The sequence below is a fragment of the Lontra canadensis genome, unplaced genomic scaffold (assembly GCF_010015895.1).
Source record: "Lontra canadensis isolate GAN:19392208 unplaced genomic scaffold, GSC_riverotter_1.0 scaffold98, whole genome shotgun sequence".
NCBI lineage: Eukaryota > Metazoa > Chordata > Mammalia > Carnivora > Mustelidae > Lontra > Lontra canadensis.
Genome location: NW_022631092.1, coordinates 3,708,434 through 3,731,471, shown reverse-complemented (window position 1 = coordinate 3,731,471; position 23,038 = coordinate 3,708,434). Strand labels below are relative to the sequence as shown.

General features: G+C 47.8%; 1 protein-coding gene across 3 annotated transcripts in view; it reads left to right on the top strand.

Annotated features, from left to right (window-relative positions):
• The first annotated feature begins 9,257 nt into the window (after nt 1-9,257).
• Nucleotides 9,258-23,038, top strand: part of MAP3K9 (mitogen-activated protein kinase kinase kinase 9) — a 68,537-nt gene continuing 54,756 nt past the window's right edge. The window contains exons 1-2 of one of the 3 annotated variants that reach the window (XM_032837265.1): nt 9,258-9,988; nt 16,938-17,351. In XM_032837265.1, the coding sequence (XP_032693156.1) occupies nt 9,586-9,988; nt 16,938-17,351 (817 nt within the window). In that variant the 5' untranslated portion in view covers nt 9,258-9,585. Of the gene's footprint in view, nt 9,989-10,172; nt 10,665-16,937; nt 17,352-23,038 lie in introns of those variants that run through there. The other 2 variants (XM_032837266.1, XM_032837267.1) reach the window with 2 other exon arrangements.

The window sequence follows — 23,038 nt, the reverse complement described above, 5'->3', positions numbered from 1 at the left end:
CATGTCTCATGTCTGTGAGCAAAAGGTTAACGGCTTTCCACTATGTAAGGCAGAGCCGCTTTAAAAGGTCTCTTTGGGTAGAGAAATCGGGAAAGCCCAAGGCTAAAACAGGAAGTGTTTTATCACTGGGGCCTGGCTGTTTTCTAGTCATTAGGGTGTTCTTAGTCACTTGACGGAGGCGATGTTTTCACTGAGTGTTCCTATTTAATGGGCCTTGGCTGAACTCCAGACCTACACAGTCAACCGCGGGCCTGACCTCTCCGCTATGATGTGGACTAGTGAGCTCACACTTCTACAGGTCTAACGGAGACTCCTCCCCCCAGTCTCTAGGAATGGTAATGCTCATGCCCCAAACCTTGGCATCCGCTTCATCTCCTCTCTTTCATACTCCTGGTCCCTCAGCAAAGCTCGTTGCTCTACCCATGAAATAGATTTTAAAAACTGGGCCACATTGTGCCATACCCATGGTCACCTCCCTTGTCCAACCTGCTGTTATCTCTTGCTAGGGTCACCGAAGAGACTTCCAGGTTAACACCTAGAACTGGAAGCAGCTTTGTGGCAAGCAAGGGTCGGAAGAGGGCCTAAATATTTGGGTTCGAGGCCCGGGTTGGTAACACTTGTCTGGGTCTGTTTCCACAACAAATAGAAAGAGCTCCACCCAGTGGCCACTAAGGGTACTCTCGGCACTTCGAGTGTAAAATTTGCCTCCATACCCTTAACCACCACACGGTGGCGCAGTTGTCTACCACCGTCTCTAAGAGGGCGTTGCCATGCCAATCCCGACGGGAACAGCCCGCCTGCTGGGCGCTGTATTTCTCCTGGACACCTGTGAGAGCTGCTCATTCATCACATCTCTCTAGTTTGTTTCAATAATAAATAACGAAAATCATTAAGTTGATTTTTTTTTCAGAGAAGAAGGCATAAATCTCAAAAGCAAGTAAGTGGAAATTTCAGCTAAATCTTTGTCACCAGCGTTATTTAAAGACCAAGCTGGAAAGCTGGAAAACAAAGGAAGTCAATGCCAGTGTTACGTGAGGCCCAGCTCTATACTACATTAGTTCTTGTTCTTTCTTTCCTTCTTTTTTTAAAAAAGACTTGTTTATTTATCTGACAGACAGAGATCACAAGTAGGCAGAGAGGCAGGCAGAGAGAGGGGTGGGGGAAGCAGGCTCCCTGCTGAGCAGAGATCCTGACGTGGGATTCGATTCCAGGACCCAGAGACCATGACCTGAGCAGAACGCAGAGCCACCACTGAGCCACATGCGCCCCACTACATTAGTTCTAAAAGTAAGTAGCTGCGTATTTGCCTGCATATAACCAAGAACCTCCCCTCTAGGAGGTAGGGAGGCTGGAGAGGAACTGGATTATTTATCTCAGGACCTTTTTGTTTGCTGAAACAGCCATTAAAGACTCCTCCTTATAAATAATAAATAATATAATAAGACAGACTGTGAACAGTTCGTGGCACACAATAAGCCCTAAATTCATAGCAGTCATTAATATCATTGCATTCTAGTTCTACCACCTCTCCGATGAACAATAATGCTTTTGGCTTGAAAATTACTTTCGATTACAACGAATAAAAATGATTTTGTGATTCTTTATTCTAGTTACAAACTGCCCATATAAGTAACGGAAGTAGGAAAAGTAACGGAAAAGGTTTTGATACGCCCCAAATGCACCCGCAAGCACACACGTTTGTGGTCACATTGTATTGGTGAAAAACAAAATTCAACTGAGTAAACTTTGATGATCTATTGCCTTTATCCAGCGGTTCATGAATTGGGCCCCATCCCAGCTAGCAGACAGAAAGGAGCTCTGGGGAGCTGTACAAAATGAAGGGCTCTTACAAGCAGAAGAACAGGAACAGGGAAGTTAACTGGGCAACCAACGAGTGAACTGGTTATGGCAAGATCACTCTCCTTTAGGGCATGGCCAGAGTCTATCCGGCAGGTGACCTCACTAGCCCTGACGAGGTGATTCTTGAGTGACCAGGTTAAGACTCCATTTCTGCGAGAGGCTGAAACTGTAAATAAATCTCAGTTTGGTGACATGGGGCTTAGCATAAGTGCCTCCATTTGGGGCCTGTTGTGTTGCTTTTAACAGTATAAAGGCTTTTTTTTTCATTAATTTTTCATTTATCATTATTCTAAGCACATTACCACATCATCATTAATTATCGTTGATCATAATGCACTTCTTTGATTACAAATGAGTACATTCTAATGGTAGAAAATACTGAGGAGTACAGGACAAAGATAAAGAAGAAATCATTCCTAATCCCATCATCCAGAATGAGATAATTGTTCACATTTTGATATATTTCTTTCAATAATATTCATGCAAATATATTTTCCATAAAATCAGGAATATATTACATATAAGATTCTTTCTCTTGATTAACTTATTTTAGAATTATTTTTAGATTACAATAATTTTCTTGTCTTTTTTTAATTTTATGTGATCATTTTTTCCTGTCATTATATGTCGTTTAAAACCCCAGTCATAGGGATGATTTTGCTCTTTAATTTCTCTCTTGTTTTGATTGTTTGGGGGCTCTTGACTAAAATACTTAAGTGGCAGGCACCCGTATTGCTCCATTGGCTCAGGTCATGATCTCCAGGTCCTGGGATCTAGCGCCATGTTGGGCTCCCCACCCAGCTGGCTCAGGGAGAAGTCTGCTTCTCCCTCTGCACCCCCCCAAATAAATAAATTAAATATTTTTTTAAAAAATGCTTAAGTGGAATCATTGCAGAGCCATGGCATGGTCTTAAGAGGTGTAATTTCACGAGGGCTGTCCCATGGGCTAGGCCTGCACTAGGCTGAATGGAGCAGAATTCTGCTTGACCTTCATTCCTTGAGTCAAGGCTCTGCTCATTGTTACACTGCAACTTGCTCTCCAGACACATGACTTCTATTTTTAAATTTTTTAAAAGATTTTATTTATTTATTTGACAGAGATCACAAGGAGGCAGAGAGGCAGGCAGAGAGAAGCGGGGGGAAGCAGGCTCCCTGCTGAGCAGAGAGCCCGATGCGGGGCTCGATCCCAGGACCCTCAGATCATGACCTGAACCTGAGGCAGAGGATTTAACCCACTGAGCCACCCAGGCACCCCCACACGACATTCGAAACAGCTGCCTTACTTAGTAGAGTTGGCTTCTGCTTCGAGATTTCATTGGAGAAAGGAGAAAAATTTCTTACCATGTTTCAGTGTTTCAAGCCCCATTAACTCTCAGAAGATAGGAATTTAAATACCATCAGTTAAGATAAGAACATTCACTATTGAGTATGCATGAGGTCCTGCTAGGAATTGTCCTTACTTCATCTGATCTCACATCCAACTCCTTTTACACAACAAGGGATGAAACAGAGGCTCAGAGAAATGCAAGCCTTTATCTAAAGTCCCTGGTTGATCCAGGATGGGAACCCAAGTGTTTGGCTCTGAAACTTTTGTTCTAGCAGCGCCATCACACACCTTCCCAAAATATTTCCTGAAAATCATATTTAGTCAGATGGAGTTTACGGGGCAGGAACAAGGGCTCCTCTCCTCAAATGGTGAGAGGTGAGGGGGGTAGCCTGGTTCAGAAAACCTCCATGTCTGCCTGAGGGATTTTCGGGCCAAAGTACTAATCTATAACTCAAGAGTCCCCCTGGGGCGCCTGGGTGCCTCTGTCAGTTGAGTATCTGCCTTCAGGGCATGATCTCGGGGTCCTGGGATGGAGCCTCATATCAGGCTCCCTGTTCAGTGGGGGGTCTGCTTCCCCCTCTACCTCTGGTCTTGGCTTGTGCTCTCTTGCTCATTCTCTATTTCTCTCTCTATATATAAAAAAAGTTCCCTTTATCTGCAGGGGATGTGTTTCAGGACCCCCATGGAGGCCTGAAATGGCAGAATCCTCTCTATATTATGTTTTTCCTATACATGCATACCTGTGATAAAGTTTAATTTATACATTAGGCAGTAAGATGAACAGTAATAATATAACAATTTAACAATTATAACAAGATACTGTAATAAAAGTCACGTGAACGAGCACTCTCACTTTCTCTTTCAAAATACGTGATTTAAGGGAACTCGCCCTTCTGCCGCGATGTGAGACGGCAGACAGCCTCTGCGGGGAGACAGGCTGCGCGGGACGATGTCGGCGCTGCGACGGAGAATGAGACTCGCGCTGACCTCCCGAGGGCACGTCATCGGGAGGACCGCCTGCTCCTCTTGGCCATGGGCAGCCAACGCTGCAGAAAGTAGAACCCGACATGGGGGCGGTTACTCCTGTATTTCCCAGAAGAAGCGAGGCGAGCACGACGTTCACTTACCAATGCCTATGTTAGGCTCAAGCAGAAGTGACGGTAACTACTCTTTGGTAGACTCTGTGCTGAGCACGTACGAGACGTCGGGTCTTGTAATCATTCCAGGAGGCCAGGAGGATCCGTATTAGTATCCCCAGCTTCCTAAAGAGGGGTCTGGGACACCAGGGGGTTGCCCCGCCTGATGGCCATCAGCGAGTATGGATTCCACTTTTGTTGGAGTCCAGGGTTCCAGACCTAACCATCGGTCTGCTTCTTTCCCCTTCTCCTTGCTTCATTAAATCAATTTAATGATTTTCGTTATTTATTATTGAAACAAACTAGAGAGATGTGATGAATGAGCAGCTCTCACAGGTGTCCAGGAGAGATACAGCGCCCAGCAGGCGGGCTGTTCCCGTCGGGATTGGCATGGCAACGCCCTCTTAGAGACGGTGGTGGGCAACTGCGCCACCGTGTGGTGGTGAGGGGTATGGAAGCGAATTTTACACTCCAAGTGCCGAGAGTACCCTTAGTGGCCACTGGGTGGAGGGAGCTCTTTCAATTTGTTGTGGAAACCGATCCAGACAAGTGTCATTAACCCTAGGTCTCCATCCTAACTCCCTTCTAGTCTCCCTTGCCTCCTCCTTTCTCCCTCCCTTCTGTCTTCTAGAGGGAAAGGCCATAGTGGACCTCCCAGTCCTCCCAGTCAAGAAGCCTCTGCAGCTTTCTAGGGTGTGATGAAAGCTGTTTCTGACACTGACGAGCCCCGGAAAGAAGCAAGTGAATGCGTTGACTATGTAGCTGGTGCTAAGCTGCACACTGGGAGCTTCTGGATGACTTGAGTCATGGAACCCTACAAACCTCTAGGAAAAGGAGTTTCGATTGCTGTGCCCATTTAAGCAATAAGGAAACTGAGGCTTAAACAGGCACCTTGCCAAAGTCGCACACTTTTTTTTTTTTTAAAGATTTATTTATTTTAGAGAGAGAGCATGAACAAGAGGGGCAGAGGGAGAGAGAGAGTCTCAGGCAAACTCTGCACTGAGCAGGGAGCCCCCCGACACAGGGCTAGATCTTATGACCCTGAGATCATGACCTGAGCTGGACCTAGCAATTGGACACTCAGCCAACGATGCCACCCAGACACCCCCAAAGTCTGTCTCAATGAACAGAGCCAGGATAAATCATGATCTAGTGTAAAAGTCTAGTGTGCAGCTGTACCGCTGATGCTAGACTTTTCAGTGTGGTAGACAAAATGGTCCTTTTTGGGTGATATTTGTCAACCACTGGCCAAGAACTCAACCATGGTAAAATCTTGGTAATTCCCTCTAACTTTCAAAGTCTTTCGCTACCGGCCCTTCTTTTATTTAGTCAATTTCATTTCCCATGACTCCCTTCCTACACTCTCTCCTCTTTGCAGGCCGGTACTCCTGTCACCGCTGTCTATCACATTAATTTCCATGTGCACACTTTCTACTCTCTACTCCATGAGTGACATCCATCCTTCAATGCTCAGCGTAAGCACCTCTCTATGCATTCCTCATCTCCTCTGGTCCTAGGTGACAGAGATACTTCATTACCTCACAGCCCTGTGCAAAAGTTTTCAGTGATGACCTTTTATCTGCTAAACAAAAGCCAGGAGTCTTAGCTTGGTATTCGAGTTTACCACTCTGTCACAAACGTGTACCAAGAGCAAGTAATGCGCTAGGCACTCTCTGGGTGCTGGGAGAATTGTAGAGAACGAGACAGACAGGTTTCTACCCTTATGGTGAACAAACTGGGCATTAAATAATTACAAATCATCAACTCAACAATTATTAGTATGATTCAAGCAATTACGAGGCCCTCTAGAATCTGGTCTCAACCTATGTTCAGTTCCTCCTCCTTCTTTCTTCAATTCAGACGAGCCTACTCATTCGGACCCACCTCTATGGCTGTGCTCATGCTCTCCCTTTTTCCCTCAGGCAGATTCTTCCCTCCTCCACCCCCTAAGCCCTTAAGGACCAGCTTTGGTTCTGCCTCTTCCATGAAACCCTGTCAGACAACTTTAGGCCCAAAGGATCTTCCCTCATTTGAATCCCTACTGCTTATCCCATCAGACAAACATTTACTGAATGACTTCTTGAAATGTTTGATGACTTGACTCTCCAGGAAGTCCTAAACACATGCTATGGTCTTAAAGATTTACGTTGTATGAGGAGTTAGACTTTCCCTACTGAGAGGGATCGAGGATTTTTCCCTCTTCTCTGGGTGGGAAAGGAGTGAAGATCAGAAAAGCTACAGTGAGGGGTGCCTGGGTGGTTCAATCAGTTAAGCGTCTGCTTTCGGCTCAGGTCATGATTCCAGGATACTAGGATTGAGTCCCACTCTGGCTCCCTGCTCAGCAGAGAGCCTGCTTCTCCCTCTCCCTCTGCCTGCCTCTCTCCCTACTTGTGCTCTTTCCTATTCTCTCTCTGTCAAATAAATAAATAAAATCTTAAAAAAAAAAAAAAGAAAAGCTACAGTGAACCATAGGAAATTACTAATAAGCAAAGTGACAATAAAAATGGCCTAATTACTCATAATCCTACTACTTGAAAGAGATCTACCACTGACAACTTTCTACCTTCCTACTTTTTTGTTTCTGTTTCTATTTCTGCGTGTGTGTGTTTAGGTGAAGTTCCTTTTTCCTCCTAATTAAAATTTTATCAACAAAATCTTTTTTCACGGGGTGCCTGGATGGCTCAGTAGGTGAAGTGTCTGCCTTTGGCTCAGATCATGATTTCAGGGGCCTGGGATTGAGCCCTGTGTTGCGCTCCCTGTTCAGTGGGGGGAGGGTCTGCTTCTCCCTCTCCTCCCTCTGCCCCTCCTCCTGGTCATGCTCTCTCTTTCTCTAAAACAAACAAACAAACAAACAAACAAACACCAAAAAAACCCAAACCTTGAAAAGAAAATCTTATTTTTTTTTATGGTCTCTTATAAAATGGAGTAACTCTACCCCCACTTACCTGCTTGGGGGTGGAATAGTTTGTTCTGGATTGAATGAAACCAAGAGAATTTACTTAAAGACTCATGCATATCTTTTCCAGCTCACTGATCCTGTGTACAATAAGAATCTGACCATTAGTTTTAGGGCATTTACTCAGAAGTCCTTTCTCAAAACCTACCTTGGATGTTCTCCAGCGCAGTACTCTTACCTACTCCAAAGGTGTGGGATGCCTAGGGATGCCAGACTTTTATGCAAACCATGCAATGTGGGGCCTACAAGAACAGGGATCTTCCAGTCTGCACCCCTCACATAAAGGGGGAGCAGAATGAGCTACAGGGCTAAGTCCTTGCCCAAGATCAGGCAGCTGGTGGGGGGGGGGCAGGGCCGAAGATGCCAGCCCCGATTATTTTTACAAACTGACAGACCCCAGTTTGTCTAATGATCAACCTCAAACTAAAATTAAACAGAAAATACTTGGGGAAGCCCTAACTCTTGCTAAACAAATCGTGTTTGTTCATACCAGTGAAGGGGAAAAGGCAACACAGTTTGGTAGAGACTGGGTTAGATCCTCCAGCCCTGACCTGTTTTGAATAGGTCAGAAAACTTTCTCCTTGGAAATTTACATTAGTATGATAGGATTAAAACAAAGAAGAAATATTAGGGTCCACTTATCTCATTCTTTAAAAAAAAATATTTCATTTATACTTGAGAGAGAGAGAGAGAGCAGAGGGAAAGGGAGCAGCAGACCGCCGCTGAGCAGGGAGCCCAAAGTGGGGCTCCATTCCAGGACCGAGGGATCAAGACCTGAGTCTGAGGCAGACACTTGGCCGACTGAGCCACCCAGGTGCCCCGTCATTCGTTCTTAATGTTTGAGAAACGAGGATAACAAAAGGATGTAGAAAAGATTGGCCCTTCATCATGAACTGTAGCATTGGCTTGTAAGTCTATGGCATCTTGGTTCTTATCTGATTTCTGGAGGTCACCACGGTCCGAGCAGCAATTCACTCAAGCAAAAGAAACTCACAAGTGTAGGAAAACTGGGTCTGTTCTGGGAGACCAAGCCCTCCTCACGGACAGCTTTCAAGCTGAGCTTTCCGGCCTCAGTCTGAAGCCCCAGTAACGCGGTCTCTGGTTCCCTCCGAGTTCTGGGAAGGGACGATATTGGATCTCCTTTCACAGGAAGCCAGCAACGAGGGAGCCGTGTGAAAGGGCGAGAGCGCTTCTGAAGAACATCCCCACGGGCCCAAGGAGGGCCTTACGGAGATGAAAAGTTTCCTGGGTGGGAGTGGGGCCGGGAGTGGAAGCGGATCCACCTAGTTGTACGGGGGCAGAGGGCCACCCAAGAGCGGGAAGAAGCCAACTGTAAAAGGGAGCTGCAGAAGAGAGGGCGCTGGCGGGGGAGGTACGAGCCAGCTCCCTTCTCGGCTCACTCTCAAAGGCTCACCTCTGGATCAAGAGCACAGGTGCTGCCCAACCGGGCCCCTGCGCTACCACAGCAAACAAAGGGCGCGGCCTCCTCCAGCCTTTTGGGTCCGAAAGGAGGCTCGGCCTTACCTTCGAGGATCCACCCATCCCTTCTCGGGCGCCCATCCAATGGGGCCGCAGCCTCCTCCTGCCAGGAGGTGCTGAACTCTCGCAGGAAATGGACAGGTACCACCGACCAATGGTTGGAGGTGCCGCGGGCCAATGGGAGAGGGAAATGGGTCGACCTGGGGTTGAGAAGGAGAGCCCGCAAGAGGGGGCGGGGCCGGGGGCAAGACACGTAGGCGCAGGGGGTGGAGAGGGGCGGGTCGGTGGCTGGCGGGGCAGCCCCCGCCGCGGAGACGGGAACCTGCGGACTGCCGGCAGCGGCCAATGGGAGGGCGGGTTGGCGTTGGGGGGGAGGGGGTGGGTCCGGCGCCGGGCGGCCCCGCCCCTTCGGGTCCGCAGGGCTGGGGCGGAGCCAGGCCCGCGTCAGGTGGTCCCGGGCGTGCGGGCGGCGCTGGGGGCGGGGCGCGGCGCGGAGAGGGGAGCGGCGGCCGGCGGGCGGCGGCGGGCTAGGGCTGCGCGAGCAGGTACCCGCGGCGGAGGTGGCCAGGCCGCCCCCGGGGGGCGAGCACGAAGGCGGGGGCCCCGGCCCGCCGCGCCCCCATGCCGCGGTGAGCGCTCCCGCTCGGCGCACTTGTCGCCGCGCCAGCCCCAGCGAGCCGGCTCTCTCCGCCCCGCCAGCCCGGGCCCTACCTGCGGCCGCCGTCGGGGGAGGGGGGTCCCCCCAGCTCTGCGGAGCCGCATGAACAATAGGCGGCGGCGGCTCCTGCGGGCGGCGGCAGCCCCGCACCCTATGGATCGGCCGCTCCATGGAGCCCTCCAGAGCGCTTCTCGGCTGCCTGGCGAGCGCCGCCGCTGCCGCCCCGCCGGGGGAGGATGGAGCGGGGGCCGGGGCCGAGGAGGAGGAGGAAGAGGAGGAGGAGGCGGCGGCGGCGGCCCCGGGGGAGCTGGGTTCCGATGCACCGCTGCCCTACTGGACGGCGGTGTTCGAGTACGAGGCGGCCGGCGAGGACGAGCTGACCCTGCGGCTGGGCGACGTGGTGGAGGTGCTGTCCAAGGACTCGCAGGTGTCCGGCGACGAGGGCTGGTGGACCGGGCAGCTGAACCAGCGGGTGGGCATCTTCCCCAGCAACTACGTGACCCCGCGCAGCGCCTTCTCCAGTCGTTGCCAGCACGGCGGCGAGGACCCCAGTTGCTACCCGCCCATTCAGTGTAAGGCGAAGGCGGGGCCGCCGAGCCGGGCGGGGAAGGGGGGGCTGGAGGCCTGGAGGGGGGGTCGCAGAGCGGGTGGGGAACGATTGCCTTGGGGATGGGTGTGTGCGCGCGCGCTCGGGCTGCAGGGGCTGCTTTGGTGGGTGCGATGGGTGAGATAGAGACGCCGCAGGCCTTGCCAGGAACCTCAGGCGCTTGGGCTTCTTAACCTTCATCTGACCACCTCAGCTGCTTTCCACATCCTGGAGCCCCAGCACGAGAATCTCCCCATGTCGCACTCCCGGCTTCCCCAAATCTGGAAGGGTTTCAGGCCAGCTGGTAGTTTCTGTCATAACCTTAGTCCCCAAATCAGGGACCTTCCCGACCTCTTCTACGGCCTGTCCCCGCCCCTTCAAGGCATTTGCTTTGAAGCGGATGGGGGTGTCTCCCGCAGGGCTGGCTGGGCTGGCTCTCAAGTCCCGGAAGCCCGTGCGAACTCAAGGCTGAAGTGTCTTTGAAATGTCGTGTTGATTTCTCGGATCGCAGTCTTGTATCTCAGAAGTTGTACCTTTAGGAGTCTCAGTGAATGATGTGCTGAGCAGGGTGCGAGTGTGTGAAGAAGCCGGTGGTGATGGGTGGAGAAATGATTGGAGAGGGAAAAGTATGTCCTTCCCCCGTGAGAGATCAGGAGCGCAAGGTACAGTGGCTAAATCCCAAGTCCCTTGACACCCAAGCTTTCAGATACAACATTTTCTCCTTTCTTCTCACCCTAGATCCTTGCCTATATTTGGTATTTGAAAAATCTCAAGGGGACCATGCCCACGGGTCCCTCCCAGGGCCTTTCTTCCAGTGTCCTGGTTTTCACCAATTTCCCAGGAGCCCCCTGTTCCACACCCTGCAATGATATTTCCTTTGTTTTTTGTTTTTGTTTTTGTTTTTTCTCCAAAGCAGTCAAATTGCCATTGGAATCCCTGAATCAGTTCTGCTAGGTGGTTTTAGAAGATGTAAATATCTTCTTGTGCAGTTGACACTGTTTTATATTTGATTATTCCCACAATTTCTTCCCTGCTAAAAAGTATTGTTAATACGTATTTATTATTGTTTACTCAATATTTTGTCTACTTTGCATTTTAGTTAATTAAAGAAAATCGTTACCAAGCACCAACTTTAGGCATTTAGTTTTTAAATTTCATTTGTAACATTTATCTTTCGGTTCTGTAATTTACTTTCACCTGAACAGTTGTGTTACTTTAAGATGTTTTCTTTAAATACCATCACTTAATAAGAAAAGCATAACCTCTTTCCTTATATTTCTATTCTCCTTCTTTATTGGTGTTTTGACCACCAAATTGGTGTTCAAATCCTTAGTTCCCTTTGTTTCTGTCTCCCTCACATTCAGTGTAAAACTTCCTGTTTCTGCATCTTGATCTTTATCATGCTTGGAGGGAACAAATGATTTTAAATGGTTTCTGGGTGTTAAATCTTTTTGGCTCTAGTACTGGGAAGGTGACGACTAAGGGTCCTAGTGTAGTGTCTGATATAGTGCTGAAGATGAACTTGGTCACATACTGAAAGAAATACTGGAAGAACGGTGTGGCATATTAGACACAATGCAGTTTTTTTATGCATAAGTCAAAGGTTTGAGGTTCTTTATGGGTTACGTTTTGTGATTTTTTTTTTTTTTTTGTACAGCTAATGCCAGAGTGGGAGAGGTGTGTAATGCTCATGAGCAGGAACTCCGTTTCTTCCATCTCTGTGCACCCAGCTATCAGAGCAGTCAGGTGTGAATATGACTTGGGCTGGAAAAACTCAGAATACCAGCCGTGGCCAGGGTGTGCTACGTTAGCAGCTCCTTCTCCCTTGGGTACCCAGGACTTAATCTTTATTGTCACAAAAGTTACCTTCCATAGGCTAGATTCCTGATTCTAGAACTCAGATAAGAAAGTAGGAAGTACTTTGTGCTTGTGAAAATAATTGACTTGCACATGACAGGTGAAGGCCCTGGTAAGTTATTTTATGTAGTCTCTTCGAGTGCCTAGCGAAAGATAGATACTGTATTAAATTCCAGGAGATAGGGGTGTCTAGGTGGTTCAGTTGATGCAACTCTTGAGCTCAGGATAATGAGTTTGAGCCCTGCCACGGGGTACAGAGATTATTTAAATAAATAAAACTTAAAAAAAAAAAGGAGATAAAGAAATGATAAGATAAGGGGGTGCTTATAAGTCACACCTGAAGGGGATTGGTGATGTAAATACACCATGTTGGCACAATGCTTTGATAAAGATGAACTCGGGGAAATTGATAACAGGTACTCTGATGGGTGTCCTATGTCCACCATTTCAGTTAGTGCCACTGGGAAAATAAAGTGATTGACAACCTTGTCTCCAGAGACTTGGAATGAAATTGAGCCACTGATAGCTTTTCCCCAGTTACCCTTTTGAACTTCTCTTCTGGGGCATGAATTGTGACATTAGATTATGAATAGCAGACTGTCAGTTAAGTAAGAATGTTTTAGTTTTAAATAATGCTTTTCAAATTGAAAATTTTGTTTCAAACTTTACTCAAAACAGAAGAGGGGGAAATTACCAAATTTTGTGACAATTAGGAAATATAATAGATATTTAGAAATCATCTGATATTTATATAGTGACTTCATGCCCTCCTGCGTGGATATGAAAGCTTAGCTCTCCATGGGGTTGGAAAATATAAATAACGTAGGAGCTCAGTCATCTTTTCTTTTAGTGAAAGAGGGAAAAGGTACAGTTCCAAATTTATCATCTTGGGACATATACAGTCCTAGGTGTTAAAAAAAAAAGTTTATCTTTTAGTGTTGTGTCTGTTTTCAAGCAGGGCATAAATTAAGATTATTACTAATATACATTTTTTTTCTAGCATCCACTGCAAATCTAAGGATATATTTTCAGGTGTACTTGGGATTTTTAAAAAAATTTATTTATTTGACAGACAGAGATCACAAGCAGGCAGAGAGGCAGGCAGAGAGAGAGAGTGGAGGAAGCAGGCTCCCGTGAGCAGAGAGCCCAATGTGGGGCTCAATCCCAGGACCCCGGGATCATGACCTGAGCAGAAGGCAGAGGCTTTAACCCACTGAGCCACCCAGGCGCCCCTGTATTTGGGATTTTTAAACGAGTGAAGTACGTGCCATTCACTTACCCAAAACCTACCGGAATGTGCCTATGTGTCTAGTTTTCAAGAATACAGCTGAGAGAGAATAACATCTTGACTGCCAAAATGAAAGAAGTAAGGTTTTGTTCCTGATATTCCTGGAAATATCCATCCACAGAAACTGAAACATGTGCTGAATGTGACTTGACCTGATTCTTACTTAAAACCAGGTCTTGCCTGCAGTGGGAAAGGAGAGCCCCACATTCTCTCAGCTGCAGCTGAAGGTCTAGTTCCTACCCAAAGGGACTTCTTCACAGGGAAGGGAAAATAAGTACCTTCCCCCAGGCCCCGCTCATCTGTCTTCTGTCCACTTGCAAGCTGTGTTCTATACCTTTCTTGAAGGCCGGTCATAATATTTCCTTAACTAGTTAGCAAGAACCTGAGAGGTTCTGTTCTACTCCGAGTTTATTGCTGTCCCTTTCCCGCAGAGGTTTTCGGTCTTCTCTAAAATGCCATCAAAGGAGCTGTCCCTTCAGCACCCAAGTTCGGAATCACTTCTTTTAAATCCTTATACATTTAAAAATTTTAACACGTCTTGTGTGTTCACAACTATGCTTCAGACCAGAGGAAAAGAGGAAAGGTAGAAGAGAAAATACAACAGTTAATTCTGTTAAGGAAAATTCGGATATTCAGTTGAGGAAATGAGATGTGTGAATGGAAACTTGTTAAAGAGACAGATATCTTTTCATCAGTGTAAAAGCTGTTAGAAAAAGTGAATGTTCCTTCCCTCCATGACCAAGGAGACGCCTAACATAATTTACATATTTCTCCAAGAGGGTTTCTTATCACTCCTTAGTATACACATTGTTTTTTTAATTCATATAGACAAGATAAGAATTACTAATCAGGATTCATTTTAGAACCCAGATGCACTGAAGCTATTTTAAGCAGAAAGTGATTTAGCACAGGAAATTGGGTGCTTACAGAATTGTTGGAAGGGCAGGGAGAAGGGGCTTTTTAGCTGGACCTGTGAGAACGACTCCCAGAACACTGCAGACCTGGCCCACCCAGCAAGCTACTACTTCTCTAATTGGAAACATACAGAATCAGGAGTTGACATTGAAGCTGTCGATTTGAAGAACACCCTGTTGTAGTTGCTGTCCAGCTTAGGCAACCACTTGGCCTTGCAGCATTCCTTTCTACATCTGCCCAGAGCTAGTGATTGGACGCTGACATGCAGGAAAACCCCACTTCTCCAAAGCCGTGCTTGGCTGGAGAAGCGGCAAGAAGATGGTATCCATGTCACTTCTGCCTTCCCTATCTTGTGCATCTAATTGGCAGAAGCAGACCTGTAGCAGCCAGAGAGTCTGGGAAATGTAGTTCTTAGCTTTCTGGCCTTTGTACTGCACGATATGCTAGAGGATTTTTGAGTGGATTTGATGGTGAGTCTGCGGGACCAGCTGTAACATTTATTTTTTAAGAGGAGCGGCAGATGAGGTAAAAGCTTGAACAGTTGGAACTTTGGGGGTCAAGATGGGCTAGACTTTTTGTATTCTTTTGTGCATACTGCCACTTGCATTGTAAAAGACAAATGAATATCAGCCCTAGGCAGGACGGACATAACTCTAATTAAGAAAGAATAGAGTTTTGAGCACCGCCAGCATGTGAGTGGTGGTTGGAGATATCCTGGAGCTGGCTGCGGAAGGAAGAGGACAGCCAGCAGTGGGCACTTCCTCTTTTGGTTTTGCCAAAAGTTCAGAAATATATCTTTGTTTACTTAGGTTTTTTTTTTTTTTCTTTTTTAGCAAACTGACTATATTCTTTCTGTTTCAGGAGGTCCAATGCATTTAAAAATAAAAAAAGTTCAGATCTGAGTTTGGTTTATTTCCTACTGAGATAGATTTCCCCCCCTTTTACTCGACTGCCGCTTACCTGCTGAATGTTCAGCAGGGTGAGTACAGTGATGAGTAAAGCAGGCAGAGTCTACCCTTGGGGATCGCGCAATCTCGCAGGACGGCAGGCACTGAACAGGTTATTAAACCTTGTTGGGTCTTGCCAAACAGACTGTTATGGACGTGTTTGATGGGGGCCTGACCTAATTTAGGCGGGGGTTAGGAAAAGTTCCTCTAGGAGATTTTGTTTCAGCTGAGACCTGAGGGTTGAGTATGAGTCAGCCAGGTAAAGACAAAGGCAGTGAGGAGATGGAGCACAGGGTTTTCATGAGAGAAACATAACATAGCACTTTACTCCTATAGCAATGCCTTATCTAGCCCGAGTTTTGTAATCACTGGTGGCCATTGTGATCTGGCCATGGATCCCTTTCCAAATGGTGCTGAAGATGTAATCAGGTTCGTCCTCTTAGGTTCATCCTCTGCATTGGAAAGGAGATGAGTGGTTGGGTGTGGTACTTGGGGACATCAGGGATGGAGCTGTGACGCAGGTGACTTCTGCAGTGAGATGTCCCCTGGGAGCCTCCTCTCTGCACATCTTAGTCACCAGCTCCTGGTAGAACCACGTTTGGAAAATATCCTCCCAATTTATTTCCCACCCTCCGTCGTTCCTGCTGCTCGTGTTTGCACCCTGTGCCTGCATGCCTGCCTTACTTCAGTGGCTCCTTAGTGGTTCCTCTTGCAGAAGGCTCCCTGGCCTCCAGGTTAAATGCCCCATGGCTGCCAGAATTAATGTCCTCTCTAAGTCACAGTCTACTAGCACTCCCCTACTTAAAAATGCATGAGTTCTGGGGCGCCTGTGTGGCTCATTGGGTTAAGCCTCTGCCTTCGGCTCAGGTCATGATCTCAGGGTCCTGGAGTCGAGACCCACATTGGGCTCCCTGCTCAGCAGGGAGCCTGCTTCCTTCCCCCTCTCTCTCCCTGCTTGCTGCTCTGCCTACTTGTGATCTATCTCTCTCTCTGTCAAATAAATAAATAAAATCTTAAAAAAAATATGCATGAGTCCTATCATTCACAGTGTGAAGTTTAAGCCACTCAGAATGACTCTAAACCATTTCACAACCTAGCTGACCCCAACAAGACCTTGAGCCTCATCTCCTATCCCGGCACATATAATCCAGCCACACTGCACTCCTTGAAGTTCTTAATGTGCGATATATTCTCATACCTCTTGTTCTTGTTCATGACCTTCCCATTGCCTGGATTGTCCTTCTCCATCCTGATCTTTGCTGCCTGATGAGATCCCTCCCACTCATTTTTTTTTTAAAGATTTTATTTTTAAGTAATCTCTACACCCAACATGGAGCTGAAACTCACAACCCTGAAATCCAAACTTGCACGCTCTACCAACGAGCCAGCCAGGCACCCTCCCTCCCACTCATTCTTTAGGACACATTCCCTGCGTTGCCTTCCCTGAGAATCCCTTCCCACTCACCCTCTTAATCCTGTCCTGCAGTGGGAGTTGGTGGTTTCCTAATCTGATCATACAGCTATGAAGGCTCTTTTCACACTGTGGTTTGGTTGTTGTGTGTCTGGCTTGTCACTGGACTGTATGCTTCTCACCATCAAGTACACAGAAAAATGAAGAATTCTCCCAAAAATGATCTCCCTCTATGTTACCATGTATTAAAATGGTTTGTCATGGTATGACATTCTGCATGACGTTCCAAGTAGAAATTACCACATGAATACTTATTGAATGCCCACTATGTGCTAGTCGTCAAGATTAATGTAACAAAGTAGGTTAGCCACACTTCTTGCCTTGAAGGAGCTTACCTTAAAGAGGGGAGACAAAAAAGCCAAGGGAGTATAACTTGCTATGTTTACCCGTAGGTAAATGGATGATTCCGTGGTGTTTTCAGAATGTTTTTGACTTCTTTTTTTCTTCTCTTTCTCAGTGTTAGAGATTGATTTTGCGGAGCTAACCCTGGAAGAGATTATTGGCATCGGGGGCTTTGGGAAGGTCTATCGTGCTTTCTGGATAGGGGATGAGGTTGCCGTGAAAGCAGCTCGCCATGACCCCGATGAGGACATCAGCCAGACTATAGAGAATGTTCGCCAGGAGGCCAAGCTCTTCGCCATGCTGAAGCATCCCAACATCATTGCCCTTAGGGGGGTGTGTCTGAAGGAACCCAACCTCTGCTTGGTCATGGAGTTTGCACGTGGAGGGCCTTTGAATAGAGTGTTATCTGGGAAAAGGATTCCCCCAGACATCCTGGTGAACTGGGCTGTACAGATTGCCAGAGGGATGAACTACTTACATGATGAGGCAATTGTCCCCATCATCCACCGCGACCTTAAGTCCAGTAACAGTGAGTATGAAGTGATGGGACTGGAGGGCTCACGAGTACTTCTCTACTCAGTCAGTGGCTTCGGTGGGAGTGGATTCCGAAGGAATCTCAGTGGGCAGTGAAACAGGGAAACTCCTTACGTAAAACCATTCCATCCTTGAGTTGAGATGTAGGGATGAAATGAGTGCCAGGGAAAATTGGTTTAGGAAGAGAAGAATGAGGCAGCCGAGGGGTTTGGAAAAATCCTAAGCTCATATTAGCAGGCAGGGGTGGCAGTGTGTAATTCTGATGTGCTGTGCAGTGTGTATCCACACATATGTAGATAGATAGATATGTAGATTTTTCCACTTTAGGGAAGCATGCCTGTCATTACAAAAGGGCTTTCCATCCTTGGTGGAACACCAGGTAACTACAGCGCCTCTTTGCATTCTGCCTGACTACCCCAGCTTGAGGTACCCTCAGAGAAGGGTCTATAAGGAAGAAAGGGGCGTGTCGTCTAAGCTGTGGGGCCGATTCAGGTGACAAAGTCCCCTGGGAGAGTATGACCTGGCTGGTAGTATTGTGGACTCTGGATAGCCTACGGGTCTTATTAATTAATTGTTGTAACTACTTAGTTTTTAATAGCAGAGAACTGAGAAGTAACTGTTCATTAAACATCCAAGATCCATAAACTGGATTGTAAAGCAAGTGTTAGACATAATTACATGGTGAGTTGGTGGAAACCAGTCTCTTTCCTCGGAGGAACCTGCAGACGCTGGGACTCTGCTGCTTTTGTGTCGTAATTTGTGCCCTCTGTTGCCTGAACTGAGTGATGGAAAGGATGACGTTTGTTAAACAGGAAATGCTTAAAATCGTTTCAAGCACCCTGTCTGGAGAGGAGGGCATTAGGGTTGGGGGAGGCGGTGTGGGTCCGGGAACTTCAATGTCTGTCTCCTTCCGCACTGCGCCCAGAATTCCTTCAGACTTTATTTTGTTCTGAGCAGTTCCAGATGTGGTTTATTTTCTGTGGATACTACTATGAACGTTTACTTTTAAAAATACATTGTTGTTGTTGTTTTGCTGTTGGTTTTTTCTTGGACAGTTATAATTATTTTTATTTTATCATTCCTTAAGATTTTATTTTTTTATTATTAAGATATAATGTAGTGTTTGTTTCGGGGGAAAAATACATTTTAAAATTATTTAAGTAGATGTTTGTACAAAAATTGGGCAGTGTAGATAAAAAAGAGAAGGGTAACCAGTAATGTTTTCCTTCAGGGAGTATAACTATTACATTTGGCATATCCTCCCATGTCTTCTGTGTGCGTGACTTAAAAAATCGTTTTGGAAATGTTATGCTCGTTTTTACCCACCAGTTGGAGGGTCACAACTTCGCTGTGTTTTGCAGACCTGGGGATGCTGGCCTGTTTCCCTTGGGTTTTTTGTTTGTTTGTTCAAGATTTTATTTATTTGAGAGAGAGAGAGATAGAGCAAGTGGGCACGTGTGGGGAGGAGAGGAAGAAGGCGACTCCCCAACAAGCAGAGAGTGCGATGTGAGGCTTAATCCCGGGATCCTGGGATTACGACCTGAGCCGAAGGCAGACGCCCAACTGACTGAGCCACCCAGACGCGCCCCCTCTTGGTTTTTATTAGGGTTCTGGCGAGTTGGATTTGGTCACTGTCATGTGAGGACAGATTTCTAGGAATCATATGTGTTCACTGATTTAGATCCACTAGCGAAAAGAGTACGTATATAGGCGGGTTGTCTTTGTGGAAAAAAGAAAGTAGTTGGTGATAAACATCTAACTGTTACAAAAGGCTCCGTGGAAAGGTGACTAAAGTGCTCTACTATCCTGGTCATCTGCTTTAAAAAGTCACATGCTGTCACCGGCAGTGGAACACGGACAGCATCCTGTGTTGACATACAATCCTCAGTAAGGTCAGATTTGACTGCACATAACCTAAAAACCAAAATAATAGTGGCTAAAACAAGGTGTACATTCATTTGTCTTTGAAAAGTAGTCTGCAGGGCTTCCGACATCCCAGTGTCATCAGGGATGTGGGCTCCTCTTTTTCAGTCCAGTCCCAGTGCGTGGCTCGCGCCCTCAGGCTTGCCTTGTGGTCTTTGATGGCAGCGGAAATGCCAGTTATTTGGTCCAAGTAACAGGCCTGAAGGAGGAGGAAAAGCAGAAGCACAGAAAAAGGTGTTCCTGGAGCCGAGTTGGCTCCTGTCGTCCTCCCAAAAGTCCACCAAAACGCATCTGCTTGCAGTCATTGGCCAGAATGTAATCATAGAGCCGCAGCTGGCTCAGGGGAGGCTGGGAGGTGCAGGACTCTAATCTGGGTGGCCGTGAGCCCAGCTGATCATCAGGGGCTATTACCGAGGAAGAGGAAGAGTAGGGCTGGTGGGGGCAGCGGCTGGCGGTCTTCCCGTGGGATCTTTATGTGGGACGTGTGTTGGGAAGAACTGTTTATTTCAGATGTTTAGCATCATATGGCCACGCAAGGTTAGCCAGGCCTTGGGGCATGTGGCTCAGACCCCTGATTTAACTAATGGCTCCTACTCCCTTGCCCCATTGCATCATTAGCCCAAACATCACTTCTTAAAACTACTTGCAGAAAGCCCTGGCTTCAATGATGGATTAGTGTCTCTGCTCTGTTAACTGGGAAAGCCAGCTACTTGATTGTTAGCAAAGGTGTCCACAAAAGATGGTCTTAGTGGAAACATTGTCCTTTTGGGGCTTAGGTAGATGGATTTCAGGATTTTGGCTTAAAGGCATTTGGCAGAATAACAGTTCAATCGCATTCATTAGAAGTTAAATTAGTGTAAATAGTGTAAAAACAAGGTCATATGAAAAAGCTTTGGAAAACGAAAAGCCGTGCCCAAAGTGGTGGTTGTGTTATTACTTTTATTTTATTATTAAATAACTTCTTTCCTCCTCTTAGAGAGCATAGAAAAACAGAGAGGTAAAAGCAGTGTGTTTCTCCAGTTTTTGTGTTTATGGATACTTGTTTTTACCCAGAATCATGCACGGGAAGTCCTAGTAACTGTGCTGCTTGTAGTGTGCCTTCGTGCCCCCAGACCTGTCCACATGTTGTGACTTGTTATGTAAATAAATAGTCTTCGACCGCAAGATATTTAAAGGTCGCACAGATTCCACTGCTTAGATATACTCTGTTAACGAAACCAAAGCCCTATATGACAATAATAATAATAATAATAATAGTAGTAATAATAATAATACAACTGATTGTTATGAAGTGCTGGCTTTATGTTAGGCACAAAGCATTTCACGGCCCTTCTCTTTCATTCCCGTAGCAGCCCTGCCAAGTAAACTATGAGTGTGTTTATTTTACAAAGGAGGAAACTGAGGCTCAGAAGGGGTCACCCATTTCTCCAGAGTCTCCCCGCCAGTCCTGAGGGCGGACTTCGCAGCCCTGTCTGACCCCTCCGCCTGTGCTCCCAGTCCCCAGGCCGTTGGCGGCACCCTGCTGCTGAGCAGCTGGGGCGTTTCACAGCATTATTTCCCGTGGCCCATAGCACTTTGGTTTTATAGGATTGGGAATAGCATTATCCTGCTCACAGAGCCCCAGTATCCACATTTCCTTAAGGTCTGATCGACTCACTCTTGTTTCATAGCTGCAGCGCAGAGGTGAGTGGGGAGCTGCACGTGGTTGGGACTCGCCACACCTGCCCTCTTTGGTGTGGGCGTCAGTTGAAACTGACATGAGGTCTTTGCTGCCTTGTCTTCCTCTTCCTCTAAAGGCACTGCCCCCACATGCCAGCCTGGTTTCCTCTTTCCTCTGGAATACCCTCTGTGCCTCCCAGCCACGAGGCCCTCAGCACTGTCCCCCTCGCCGCAGGAATAATCTGGCTTTCAGGGGTGCTCTTGCCTCGGCCCCCCGCCTGTCCTAACCCTACCCATGTTCCCGTGCTCGGTGCAAACCTGGCGGTTCCCTCCCGACAGCCTGGCACCATGGTCAGTGCTGAGTGGTCATCTGGGGCTGGGCACACGCTGCCTGAGAGCATGTAGGAGAACAGTCAGGTGACAGTGGACTAGAGCCGCTTGGCCAGGGGTCGCAAGCACAGATGTCTTCTGGGGTCGGGGTCGGTGTGTTTGCGAAGCCGCTGGGGGGAAGCTGTAGGGCTTGGGAGGAGTGATGGGGAAGCGAGTGTGTGCTCCGTCAGGCGCGGGCGGTGGAAAGATGGAACAAAGCACGCTGGCCTGCCGCAGCCTGCCAGCCGCATCCCCCTGGCCTCCTCTTGTTGGCCCGGACTTTGGGAGCATCCCTGAGGCCTCCGAATAGATTCTGTGTCGTTAGCTTCCAGGGACATGAGTGAATGAGCGAATGAGCCAACACAGGATCCCTTGAACTGGTCTGCTCAGGGGATCGCCAAGTGTGAAGCCTCCCCTTCTCTCGTCGGAGGATGTCCCGTGTCCTCCGGGACTTTCGAGCATGTGCCTTTTCATCCTCTATAACCTCCAGACCCTTGTCCCCGTCCTAATGTCCGAGTTGGCCAACGTTTCGGGTGCTGAGGCTGGTATTTTCACAGTGTATTTGTTACCAACCTCCAAGGCCTCTGCCCTCTTTTTTCTCTGCACCCTTCCTGGATGCCGGCCCCAAATAACTCCCCGGCAGTGTGTCCCCTGCAGCCAGCCAGAGGGCTGCCAGGTGCTGCGGGAGCAGCCCCCCCCCCCCCCCCCCCCCCCCCCCCACGGCTGCCTGCGTCTGCTGCCATCGTTCCATCCAGCCTCTTTTCCATCCAGCCTCGGAGTCCCCGTGTTCCCTCCTTGTGAGTTCCCTGCTGCGGCCCTCAGTCTCCCTTTGTGGGCTTGTTTGATTGGCGGCTCCTCTTGGCAGCTACGGGCTGAGTAGTGCCCCTGCCTCCAGTTTCTGTGCTCACTTGTGCTTTGTGCCCTTCTCAACCTTCTCGCAAGAGCTCACAAGATAAAGAGGCAGAAGCCTTGCTTTCTTGGAAGTGGAAGGAGGACAGAGCTTCCATCGTGCCCTTGACCTCAGGCTGGCTGTAATATTCTAAGCCCTGGATTATACCTGGACTAGACACTGGCCACAGACCCTGACTGTGTTTTCTGGGGAGGGTTTCTCTGGGCTAAGTGTGTGCTGTGGAACGCTGTGACCCACTGGGTCCCACTTGCTGGTGTCCTTCTTCCGGGACCCTGAGGTCAAGCAGATTTCCTATGTGCAGGAATGAATGAATGGAAGAAGCACCTAGAGCTCGGGGATCCTGGCCAAGAGCAATGCGGCAGGAAGGACTTGCCTAGAAAAGCTTGAGGAGTACCCATCACAGCAGTTTTTCCTATAGGAGAATTAAAGAAACTGTAAAACATTCCCAGGACAGAACTGGGAGGGAGCAAAGTATTGGCCAGAGAACCCAATTCCTAGTCCTTTGTAAGAGTTGCTTAAGTGATTTTTATGTCCCATGCAGCCATCCCCAAATGAGACACTTCCAACAGTACCTGGCCTAGGTACTGCCAGATCTCTCTCCCCCTTTTCCGTCCCACTTCTGGGCTTTGTGGTTCTTTGTTTGCTACAGGTTCCTTCTTTCGGAGTTGGAGGGTGATGGACGTGTCTTAAGGATTTTTCCGGGCAAACACATACAAGTGCTCAACAGATTGGATCATTTTGGTTGTAGGAGGCGGATACCTAAGGTTAGCCAGCAGCCACCGGGCATATTCCAGACGATTCTGTTCAGTTGATGGTGGCAT